A 12,728-nucleotide genomic window follows, 5' to 3' on the forward strand; every position below is an offset into this window, starting at 1 on the left:
AAATTAGGCAGTCATCTCAGTGAGCAGGATTCAGATCCAATATATGGAGACTTCAGATTATATTCAAATAATGTTATTCAACACTGCAGTAAAACAATATTGTGTCTGCAGTTTGATTGCAGTGTGTGTTTTTTTGATGATAAGAAGAGAATCAGGCTGGATAATCTGCTGTGCATCACATACCTCACACCAATGTCTCCGCTGTTTGTCATAACAATCCTCTTGGTCTTCTGGCACTGCTGAGCGACAGGTCCGAAGGCCAGGTGCTCCTGGTCCAGCTGCACCTCCACACCCTGACAGTTTAAAATGGAATAACACAAATTCATCCAACATGTCTTTTTGAAACAAACCTTCAAATATATTATTATCAAACCGTAACAGATGTTGCAAAGCAGATCAATTTAATTTAGCGCTTGTTCAGAGAAGCAAACGCAGCCTGGTGAAGTAGCAGGAAAGGGTTTTGGCTTACGTGACAGCAGCCTTGGATGGTCAGCAGAGGGTGTAACAGGCCTAACAGCTCAGCCTGCAGCTCAGCTTTGAAAGGAGGGATGTGCTGACGAGGAGAGAACTGGATCTCAACCTTACAAGATCCACCACGAGCCTTCAGGCTCAGTTTCCCTGCTGGACTGAACGACAGATCCTGAAGGAGGAGAGGAAGAGCAGAGGAGAAGATATAAGTGCTGCCTGTATTTTAACCATCTTGTCGCATGTGTGTGTGTGTGTGTGTGTGTGTGTGTGTGTGTGTGTGTGTGTGTGTGTGTCCTACCTTTGGGTCCAGAGGTGTGTCTGAGTGGAGCAGCAGAGTGAAGGAAAGCTCTCTACGGCTGCGGTTCACCAGAACCACCTGTTTTTTCACCTTCTGACCCAACATCAAAGATCCCAGTTTCACCTCTTTGTGCTTTGGATCCTCGACATGCAGCTAAGATAAGATAAGTACAGATCCAGAATGAATAGATTAAATACAACAGATTGAAAGATTAAACAGTGAAATGATATTGATATCTCTACTGTATATCTAGATTTAGATATACAGTATAGGCTATCTATGGTATATCTATATTTCTTGTTTATCTACGGTACATCAATATATCTTAATACTAATCATAACGGTATCTTTGTTATCAGTAATAAATAGATCCACACTTTTGTCGTCAGTACACACACACACACACACACACTCGTCTTCCTCACCTTCATCTCGACCCCTTGTCCGTGTATCTCCACCTGTTTGGTAACGCAGCCGTTTAAGAGGAAGCCGAGCCGCTCGTGGTACCGACACTCCTCTCGGGGGAAGAAGGTGACTGGTACCTCCTTCACGGCACCAGGTAACAAAACCATGGACTCGAAATCCATCTCCAGGTAAGAGGTGTTCTTGAACAGGCTCTGGACACTGATAAAGAAGTATAGCATTTTTTTTTTTTTAAACGTAAAATCTCACATTGAGCATGGAATAAGAACAAATCCTTGTGCAGTAAAACCCGACACCTCAACACACACCTGATGTCTAGGGCGCCTTTGTTGCTGATCACCAGAGTCTGGCACGGCTGCAGCATGCCGGGACAGTACAGGAAGCACTTGCCAAAACTGTATTCGGTGAAGGAGAAATCCAGGGTCGGTGCTACAGCCCTGCCTGAAACCACAAAGGTAAATGTGGGCCCGTATTTTACCTGATGAGATGAAAGAGAAAAACACAAGAAAGAATAAGGTTTGTTTTTACTTGATACATCCATAAAAATCCTCAAATAGTATCTAGGTATGAGCATCACCCGCCTTTATAGTCAGGATGACATCCTGAAGGTAGCAGCTTCCTCGGGGACAGAACAAGAGCGACAGCTGCAGCTGCTTTCCACTCTCAACAGAAGCATTTTGTGGTTTTGCCTCCAAGTATTTCAGCAGCTCACTGGGACCCGTTAGGACAAAATTCACATCCATGCTGAATCTCGCCAGGTTGGTCACCAGAAAGTGAATGGTGGGTTGCTTTGAAATGTCAACCTGCAAATCGTGAACACACAGGATTAAAGCTGAGGTCATTTTTTTAAGCTTTACACGCATGACTACGAAGAGTTAAAGTGTGCGGACCTCTCCAAAGTCCAGAGTGACTGCGTGGTTGGAGTCGACCTCTCTCAGGCCCCCGTCTGGATTCTCAACTTGAAGCAAAGTGTTCATGATGAAGCAGTCGCCCTTCACAATGAGTGTGAGCACCTCTGACTTCTTCTTCACCCTCAGAATCACCCTACAGCTCACATAGCCCTCCCGGCAAGGTGAGAGGAACACAGTCAACGGCAGCCTGCAACACAAGGTTACATTTTAACACCAGAACGTTGCCACCTCACACAAAAGAGCATTTCTTGTGTATGTCCTCCTGTCGGTGTGTTAACAGTAAAGAGTGTTACGGTGTCATTAACCTGTCTTTAGCTGCCACTGTGCCACTCATGGGCTGAACGATGATGCTGGACTGCTGGTCGTCACAGAGCAGAGACGTCTGCTGCACCGAGAAGTGATAAGGCTCCTCCTCTGCATTCACCAGATCAACTGTCTGCTCCACTTTGTGACCTGGACACACACACACACACACACACACACACACACACACACACACACACACACACACACACACACACACACACACACACACACACACACACACACACACACACACACACACACACACACACACACACACACACACACACAGAGTTCTCAATATTCACCATCCTCGAAAATCATCCTTAACCAATCATCTGGCTACAACTCTCAACCCATCCATGCATTGACCCGGGCTCGGGACACGGAGGTAGCATCTCTTCTCAGGGGAACAGTGTTACATGTGTACACACTCTTTTATTGAACATGATTTTATGGAATTCACATGAGTCCTGTATTGATGTTATTACCCACAGTAGGTTTTGTAAACCTCAGTTTTTATCCAGGAGGCAGCCAAAGCTTTGGTTGGGTTGTTCATTATTTTCTTATTTAGCACTTTGAGTCACACAACATTAACCCTAACCTTAGTCATGCTAATAATGATAAAGTGAATTTTTGCAGACATGTCAAAATGCAGTAGAGCATATAAGACTCGTGGTGCAACTTGAAAATGTGTGGAGGTTTGTCACGTACCGACGAGTAGTTCTCCCAGGTTGATGAGAGGTCTGCTGAGAAACACCAGCGGCTCTCTGGCGTTTCCCACAAACAGGAAGGGAAGTGTCAGCGGCAGAGTCTCAATCACAAAGCTCCAGAAAGACTCCACCACATCCAGCTGCTCGGCTACATATTCAAACGACATCTGGAAACAGAGAGGATGGACATGGAGTGTGTAAGGATGCCAATGAAGAAATCACGTGAATAAAACTAGAAACACAGCCTTGACATTGGATGAGGTCACTGTGACCTTTGAGGACCCAAATCGAAACCGTTAATTAATGAGTCCAAATTAATATTTGTGCCAAATTTTTCCTCGAGGCGATCTTGAGACCTCGTGTCCACAGAACTGGGACGGATCTGACAGACAACACAAGGACACAATGCCTCCGGCCACTGACTGAAGGGAAGTGTGATGAACCAACTAGAACAGATTGCAATAGATGAGTTGAACTAAAAATTGATAAAACGAGATTGTATTAAAATGGAATTGGATTAAAAAGGAGGGGCAGTGATGATTAGAAAGCTGTGGTAAAGTGGGACACGGGGAGACGGGGAGACGGGGACACTGAAACACTAATGAATCAATTTGAAATGAGAAGACAGACTGAGTTTGACTGATGAGATGAATGACACAACACACTGTGGGGAAACGGAAGAGAAACATTGTGAGATTCCTCCAGAGATTAATATCGCTGTGTGTCTGCATCTTTACCTCCACGTGCTTCCCAGGCATGACGATGCCACGTGGGGTCAGACAACGAAACAAGCTGCCACCTGCGTCCTCACACTTCCAACTGTAGGAGTAAAGTTTGCCGGTTGGGTTCAACACTGCAAAAGACCTGCGGAATACAAAACAAGACCACACAATGAAAGTAATGAAGGTGTTTCGATGGAGATGAAAAGCTTCCCAACGCCTCTCTCTCTCTCTGTCTGTTACCGTGTGGACGACACCGAGAGGCCGACAGCGTTGAACTCGATGATCCTGATGTCGGGGGCCAGCGAGTCCCTGAACTCTGGGTTGCGGTGGTTCCCAGTGACGTAGTCCGAGTCCTCCAGGTCAAAGTGGCAGTGGGGCTGTAGACTGCGGCCGCACACTGGGATACAGGGAGCCTGGACCTCTTCCTGCAGGTTGGGAATACTGAAAGAAATGTCCATGTAGTTATATTTTCATAAAATATCCTCGTTAAGTCATATTAAAGGGGATATGTTTGTGTATTTGTTGTATTTTTCCCCTCTAAACACATGCATTTTATTTCTTGATTTATGTTGAAATTAACATAAAGCAGAAACTACAATCCTTCAAGGTTCAGACCGACAACAAAGTGTAAGATGCCTTGTAAGTCGTTACTGCATCATCTCGACATTGTATTCACCTGCAGAGCAGCCTGCCCTGGAACTGGGCGACCTCCAGAGGCGAGAAGCAAACGCTGAAGTTCTGCGTGGAACCAGAAGCTATGAACCCGATGCTGGGCTCCACACTGAAGGGAGGCAGCTCAGGCCCCTCCCTCTGAAGAGTCATGTCACTGGACCCAGTGCTCTGAGGACGGGCGTCTGCCGACGACGAAATCACACATTGAACTATTTCAGCATTTATTCAGTTTCAGCCTCCATTTTGAAAGCATTCAAATGTAAATGGTTAAAAGTCGCTTGATGCTTTGATCAAGGTTAAATCAAGGGTTTGACTTCATGATGTTGTTGTTGTTGTTATACCTTCTTGGTCGTTGGCCGTGTTGCTGCTCGGATCCATGACAACCTGCCAGGAGTATTCCAGCTTGACACCCCTCTGATTGGTCAGCTGCAGCCTACACACACACACACACACACACACACACACACACACACACACACACACACACATTGAAGAGGTACCAACATTTTCCTGGTGTCCACTGTTGTAGATTATCAGAACAGTATTGATGGATTGATACAACCATCTATTCTAGGTCCCCTTTAAGCCCATTTCATCATTTTGATTTTTTCAGGAACACTTTCTTTAATGAAGCATACACTGTCCACACTGCTTGACTTACTGGTGGTCTCTTCTTTGGTAGAGCATGGTGTCCTCGAAGTAGATGCTGGTGTCGTTGCAGGTGAACATCACAAAGTCACAAGCTGCGCTGATCTGCAAATCCAAATCCCACTGCGAGCCCTCGACCACAGAGCAGCACGGCTCAGGTTCGGGGTTCGACACCTGCAAAGATGGACATCGACGGTCAATTGTGAACTGGTAACTCAGTCTTTAACATCCCAGGGAACATATGTACCTGACTCTTGGCAGGTGGCTCTGATTGTGAAGCAGCCTCCTCTTTAGAGCCACTCAGCCACTGGACCGTCCTCTGCCGGTCGTCCCAGTCGGCCACCTGGTCCACTGGCTGCTCGAACTCCACCTGGCAAACCTTACACTTCATGAGCTTGCTTTTCATGGTCACTGGCTGGTGGGAGCTAAAGGTGACGGTCACTTCTTTGGAACAACCGGCATGAAGGTGTCCCACCTGGAAGAAGCAGGTTGTTTGTTTGAAATCACAAAAGGTGAAATAACATCCAAGAAAACAGTAAAAGAGAGAGGACATAGTTTCCTAGAAAGACACCTGGAACCCTTACTTCACATCATATGTGATATGTGTTAATATAAACCATGCTGATATTATATATCATTTTAACAATAATATTGTCTTTTGCACACTCTGTCTACATATTCTTACACTCATAGTATATTATATTACCTATTGTATAGTCAAATACTTTTATTTATACCTCTACTATATATTATATATTATATCATACTCTCTGTATATACTTTGTATATATAAGTCTATATACACATATTTATACATGTGTACATGTTATAATTATAATTATTACTATTATATTATTTCTACTATTGTTATTATTATATATACTGTTGCTGTCATTATTACTATATACCGCTATTATATTGGTATAATTACTATCATATATAAATATATATTATGTTATATTATATACTACAGTACTATTACCATCATCTTGCCACTGCACCTTATCTACCTATTTATCTTGTGTTTCTGTTTTTTATTCTTTCTACCTCAATATTTTTTATTTTATTGTATTGTATTGTATTTTATTGTATTCAAATATACCGGCTGCTATGACAACTTAATTTCCCTTCGGGGATGAATAAAGTAATCAATCAATCAATCAATCAATCAATCAATCAATCAATCAATCAATCAATCAATCAATCAATCAATCAATCAATCAATCAATCAATCAATCAATCAATCAATCAATCTATCTATCTATCTATCTATCTATCTATCTATCTATCTATCTATCTATCTATCTATCTATCTATCTATCTATCTATCTATCTATCTATCTATCTATCTATCTATCTATCTATCTATCTATCTATCTATCTATCTATCTATCTATCTATCTATCTATCTATCTATCTATCTATCTATCTATCTATCTATCTATCTATCTATAACAGATAATATGTGATGCAGGGGCACAGCCACAGCGGTGCTTAGGGACCTTTTTCTCATTGTCTTTCTTTAGCTACAAGCTATGTGGAATTACAAATAGCAACTACTTCATTTTAAATTGTTTGGCATTCTTTTATTATATTTAATGAATAATGTGACTGTTGTTCATTATATTTAGCCTGCATGCCAGCAGAGGCAATGAGGTTTGCGTGCCTGAAGAGACCTGTTTGCTTGTCATGTGACCGTGCACGGTGAAAGCGATATCTACCGAGTTCATGCTGAATGCTGTCTGCCTGCAGATGATGTTAAAAAATTTGATGGATGTTTTAGCCGGGCCACTGACACAAGCAGGATGCTACGTGTCTGACTGAAATCTCCAGGTCAGGGCTTCTATCCGACAGTGTGTTCTCTATCCCTCACCACATCATTCAGGGGCTTAGAGCTCTTTTTCTCTACAGATACATCATCTTTCCTCCAGTGCCCTACCTGTGGGGAAAAGACGAGCTGAGGTCCAGCGGGAGGCCACTCAAACCTCACCGCCTGGTTGCTGCTGTGGTTCTTCATGGTGAAACTCTCTTGGTAGTGACAGTCTACATGGCAGTCACCAAAATGCAGATTCTCGTAACAATCTGTGAGGGAGGAATAATGCAGGATAAGAATCAAGAAGTTATTAAATCACTACACAGGGAGTGAACTCAACACTTTGTTGAACTCTGCTCTCCGGCCCTCCTTTCTTCTCTCACCTCTCTCGTTGTCCCGGTCCATTTCCTGTGTTGACCAGTTGATGTTGTCAAGAGAGACGATTTGCTGGTAAGTCTCTGCGGTCACTTGTATAATGGTATTGCTGCTCTGGTTGTCCTCCACCTGCAGTGTCAACATGGCCTTGACCTTCAAGGGCTCATCAGAGCAATAACTGACCATCATCTCCGCCTGTTCATCAACATCCAGCTTGAGAGTGGCTCTGTGCACCAGGTGATTATCTGCGGGAGAAGGGCAAGAGGATGAGAGTGTTACGAACCATCTCTCTCCATGTAAATCAACTCTTGATCTAAAGTCTTCGGATTTCTCTTTGCCTGTAGACAGAGTCGTACCTGAGTCCGTGCCGCACTCCTCCTGTGTGAAGTGGATGGAGCTGCAGGTGTTGCCTGGAGCAGCGACGAAGCTGAACACACCATGTTTATCCAGCATGTCAATCTGAACCTACACGGAAAAGACACACAAAACTTGATTCACAAAGCTATCCTATCAAATATATTGTATTCATGTGAGTGTTGCAAACGTAATGTTGCTTAAATTTCGTTTTTGACGACCCAGATCAAAAACGTTATAGTTGTGTCTCACCTGAGCTGTAACAGTTCCATCATTCAGCAGCACCAGGGGCAGAGTATTTCTTCTCCCGACTAATTCCCGTCTGAACTGTAACGCCGGGCTTCCTTCGCTGGTCTTCAGCGCCGGACGCAGCACACACACACTGGGCAGATTGCCCTCTCCCACCAGTTCAAACTCCAGCACCTTGGTCTTGAAGGTGGGTGTCGATCTAGATCCAGCAGAGGAGAGAAAAAGTGCAAAGTGGTCAGCAAGGAGAAAAGAAGAGGTAAAAGGAATCAGGAGACGACACAGTCATGCACTCATACCGGCTGGCTCCCTCCACTGTGACCTCCAACACAGCATTGTAGAGCTGCATCGACTGCGGCGTGAAAGTGACCACAGCGAATGCGTGCGATTGGCTGGCGATGTTCAGGGTTGTAGCAGGCAAATCAAAAGCCTCCACCTGACGGGTCGCCTGTGAGGAAACACATATTTACTACTGACAAACATTGACAATATTTATGCATGTGTAAAAGACATGGACACATTCACAAAGCTTCACACGCCTGACCTTGGAACCAGCGTATTTGATGGACAAGCCGAGCACACAGGGCACCTTGCTGCTGTTGCTGAGCTTGAAGCGAGCCTGAACTGCTCCCCTGACCAGGACTTTGTTGAAGATGAACTTGTTCTCATCCAGGACGTAAATCCCTTTAGCATCGTTATACTCCTCAGAGGAGAGCTCTCTGCTGCTGGGACAAATGTGATGTTCTTCAAAGATGGAGGCCATGTCTAACGCTATGTCTGGGAAACACAAAAACAATCAAATTATTTAAAGTGAAGAGGGAGAAGGACATGATTCCAACTTTATGTCCGTGATGGAGACATTGTACATTTGTACATTGTCCGTGATTGGAGAAGAATCTATGCTTGTAACAGGTTTGGATCTGACCCTTTGGAAACAAGCCACAACCGTGATAAACAATCAGATGAGACAGAATCCGATCAGCGGCTCCTACCGGGCTTGCAGATGTTAGCCAGCAGTGTGTATGGAATGCCCTCAGGCTGGTCTGAGGGGTCACGGTCAGTGACGTCAATGAGCAAACCCTGGCTCCAGATGCCCAGCTGGTCAGCTGCACACTCCACCGTCACCACCTGCGGAGAGTCTGGCTGCAGGACCCCCAAGCAGGGAGACACTGAGAAGACCCCCAGCGTGAGGCGATTCTGGAGGGGACGCATGAAGGGATCAGAGGAAGGAAGGAAAAGATGCATCAGAAAAATGAGGAGCGATTGTGGAAATGTGAAGCATGAGTGTGTCTATCATACACTCAAAACAATTATTTACTGAATATACTTGATACAGCCATGTCAACAATTAACTAAGTTGTGTTAAATTAATATAATTTAATATTACTGTCAAGATGGCAATACGCTACTTATATGCAACCACCACATCTGTATTAGGCAATTCAAAAATGATCAACTTAGATTCAGTAAATAAGCTGAATTACTGAATTTATTTCTGCCACTTCAGTAATATTCCATCATACTGACCGTAACTTTAATTATTAGTAGTGAGCAATAAAGTGAGAAACAATACAAACATCCACAGACTTGACTTTCATCTGTTTTCACAGAGGTGATTTCTTCACAAAAACAAAATCAGAACGACTGACAGTAACTAACTAACTTATTAATTTGTTTCTCATGTTTCTGTCCAGCCGCCCAGTTCCACTCTCAAAAGTCACAAACTGTTAATGGTGTCGTCTCCACTGGTCTCTCACCTGTAAAGCTGTCAGGTCTTTCTGGGCGGACTCGTTTCTCACTTTGGGCCTCCCTGTAACATTCTCCTTCTTCTCTGGGACCCTGAGGAAGAAGAGCAGGACACAAAACACAGTAGGGTTTGAACATTTTCATAGAAACTGGTTTTAAAATGATTGGACAAGGATGTAGAGGTTTCATCACGAGTGAGACTTGAGTGGAATTTGTCAGTTTTGGGTTATTTTCATGCACTTTGAGGGAGAGACAGAAAACTGGGAGAAAGTAGGAATGGAATAACACTCAGTTACAGGCCCGAATCAGCTGTTGGGCCCACATTCTTAAACACATTGTGACAAGTTACTGTCCCATTCTGAGTGTTAGCCCTTGTGTGTCTGTGTGTACTGTGCATGTGTGTGTTCTCCTACACTGGCTTGACTGTTTGAGAAGAGTCTGTGCCCAAACGGCAGACGCTGTAACGGGTCTCAAAGACTCCGGTGTTCTCGATCGTGAAGCTCAGGGTTTTCTTGCAGCCGTAGGCCAGGGGACCGAAGTTGATGTCGCACACAGGTGTGATCTTGTACCTGAAGAAGGACCAAAAGTACATTCATGGAAATTTGTGCGAAGGCTGCCTCTGTGAATAAAATGATTAATTTTGCAAATGGTGCAAAATGATAATTCATCAGAAACTGCTTTAAAGGGTTCAGCATTATTTGAATAGGAATCTATTGTAACATCATTTCTTAACTACTAAAACATTTTATATTTAACATGACAGGATGAATCAAGCATTAACCTGGAGAAGACCGAGTGGACTGAAACCTTGATGGTCAAGATGGCTATGGTTTCGCCTCCACTCGCACTGTTGGGTTCAATCAACTGCAGAAAAGAAGTCGGTCAGTCTCGTCTCTCAATCACATCATTCAGATTCATCAATGTTTCAACTTAATATGATGAAAATAATCCAGTCAAAGTTTAAATTTGGAGGAACCTGACAAATCAAAAGTCCAATCAAAAAAATAGGGTCCCAAAAAACATGCTAATAAGGTTAGAAGATCATTTCAGTTGAGCCCAGAGCTTTGTGACGAATAAGACCAGTGTACGACTCAGACCTGGCAAGACAGGATGGGTTGATCCTTGAGTTTGAGTTCACATTTGGGTTTGAGGTAGATCTGAACTTGTGTCGCCTTCTCGTGGGGCATTAGACTGCCAAACTGGGGCGACACGGTGAAAATGGAGTCGAGGTCTGGCTGGTTTGGTTCCGTCCGCTCAATCATGTACCTAGAACAAAAGTGCAAAACAGTTACAAAATTCAACTCATGTGGAACTGACCCACAAGGCGTCACCTTGAAATGTGGTTTACACTCACCTGTAAGAGATTTCATATTTTCCTTGGTTTTTCATCTTAAGAGGGAGTTTATTCTCTTCAAAGGCTCGAACGGTTCCATAGTCTAGAACTCCATCTGTCGGAGGAACAGGAGAATACAGTATATGATTTATTTCCGTTACTATGACATCAGGGCAGCAGCTTAGTCGGTCAGGGTTGGACGCTGTCTCATTACAACAGGACCACGAGGAGTAAAATGTACGTGTACACTGTGACAGTTTCTACCTGGTGAGATGTCCAGAGCTACATCATAGGCTTCAGCTGTGACCAATATTTGTTCAATATGTATGATGCCGAAAATCTTCTCAGCGTCCGACACCTGAAACAAAACACACAAGCTATAAGCTACGTGCATACAAACTGTGACATCCATACGCTTTGACAATCTAAAGGAACCTTTATAGAGAACATTGAAGGCCGAGTAGAGTCAGTTTTTACCCCGGTCCATGTCTAAAATGTATTAAAATGGTATATGCATGACCAGACCTAGATTTATCACTTTTTTCACTATGCATTCTGTCTATCTTACCTCCAAACGCAAGGTCTTCTTGATGTTTAATGGCTTCTTGGCCCCGAAGTTTAACCTCAGGGGGAAAGAGCAGTTGGTTGAGAGGATGCCATGATCCTGCGGCACACTGAACTCGTCCCCCAAATCCTCCAAACCCTGCAGTCTCCAGAATACAGGCAGAGCTGACCTATTACGTAGAGTCACGTTACGGCTGATTAGCCTGGGGGGGGGGAGAGGGGAGGTTAATCAGAGAAACACAAGAGGGACAGACAGTTTAATTTAAACGAGAATTTGAAAGTAATCACTGCTATCACAGTAATGGACATTCACTTTATCATGCTGCTTCTTACTCTGTAGGGCCTTGGGGAAATCACCTATCAAGTCATTGATGAAAAACATTCCTTTTTTTCAATTTGCCTTTCCTGAATTAGTTTGACAAACGTTGGTACCTGTGCAGCAGAACTCTGTCAAAGTGCATATGTCTGCTATCCAGCTCCAGCTCTGGTTTGACGCCGCAACACGAGAAGTTGATAGTGAAAGTCTCTGGATTGTCTTTGATACAGCAGATGACACTGTCATTAATCTGTGCCATCTTCGTCGGGTAGGCCCACACCGTCAACTCCTAACAGGTCAGCAGAATATCCACAGGTTTTAGTGTCATTACAGTCATGGGTATTCGGTCGATGGGCGACGGTAGACGGTGCAATGGTACCTTTTTCTCGTCTGGTTTGAGAGTCATGGTTGGAGGGTCCAGCAGAAACGTATTGGCATGTGTGTCATGTTGGAACTGGAAGTCGCCCTCGACCTCCAGACCTGAGTTGTTATGAATCACCAACCTCTGTGTGTTCTCTGGGTACCTGTTTTCCTTGAATCTACACACAAGCAGACATGCAAAGCTGTAAATACGAAAGAAAAGAAGCAACCCAAGCACACACAGCCTTTGTTTGGCATCACTCTGTCTCTCACCTGTCTCTAGTCTTGCAACAAAGCAGTGGCCCAAACTCAAAATATCCAGGTTTGACAACATAGCTCTTCTGGAGGCCTTCTACCATTTGTGGCACCTTTTTACTGAGAGCAAACAGAGTTCTGGGGAAAACACAAATGCTCATTATAAGTCCTCCATTTTTTTTCAGTCAAAGTTATTTCAGTGTTTGTC

General features: G+C 43.9%; 1 protein-coding gene across 1 annotated transcript in view; it reads right to left on the reverse strand.

Moving 5' to 3' along the window:
• Nucleotides 1–12,728, reverse strand: part of hydin (HYDIN axonemal central pair apparatus protein) — a 64,552-nt gene that overhangs the window by 7,002 nt on the left and 44,822 nt on the right. Inside the window, 32 exon segments of the mRNA XM_061076456.1 lie at nt 184–293; nt 470–640; nt 767–919; nt 1,192–1,390; nt 1,498–1,667; nt 1,771–1,992; nt 2,080–2,287; nt 2,406–2,553; nt 3,118–3,283; nt 3,854–3,980; nt 4,079–4,279; nt 4,515–4,719; nt 4,825–4,943; nt 5,172–5,332; nt 5,406–5,633; nt 7,098–7,229; nt 7,314–7,591; nt 7,703–7,811; nt 7,953–8,148; nt 8,246–8,394; nt 8,491–8,723; nt 8,939–9,143; nt 9,704–9,785; nt 10,106–10,261; nt 10,474–10,556; nt 10,790–10,958; nt 11,047–11,140; nt 11,290–11,383; nt 11,594–11,792; nt 12,022–12,194; nt 12,285–12,444; nt 12,539–12,658. Of these exon segments, the coding sequence (XP_060932439.1) occupies nt 184–293; nt 470–640; nt 767–919; nt 1,192–1,390; nt 1,498–1,667; nt 1,771–1,992; nt 2,080–2,287; nt 2,406–2,553; nt 3,118–3,283; nt 3,854–3,980; nt 4,079–4,279; nt 4,515–4,719; nt 4,825–4,943; nt 5,172–5,332; nt 5,406–5,633; nt 7,098–7,229; nt 7,314–7,591; nt 7,703–7,811; nt 7,953–8,148; nt 8,246–8,394; nt 8,491–8,723; nt 8,939–9,143; nt 9,704–9,785; nt 10,106–10,261; nt 10,474–10,556; nt 10,790–10,958; nt 11,047–11,140; nt 11,290–11,383; nt 11,594–11,792; nt 12,022–12,194; nt 12,285–12,444; nt 12,539–12,658 (5,220 nt within the window).

This window comes from Limanda limanda, chromosome 8 (assembly GCF_963576545.1).
Source record: "Limanda limanda chromosome 8, fLimLim1.1, whole genome shotgun sequence".
In the NCBI taxonomy this organism is placed as follows: Eukaryota; Metazoa; Chordata; class Actinopteri; order Pleuronectiformes; family Pleuronectidae; genus Limanda; species Limanda limanda.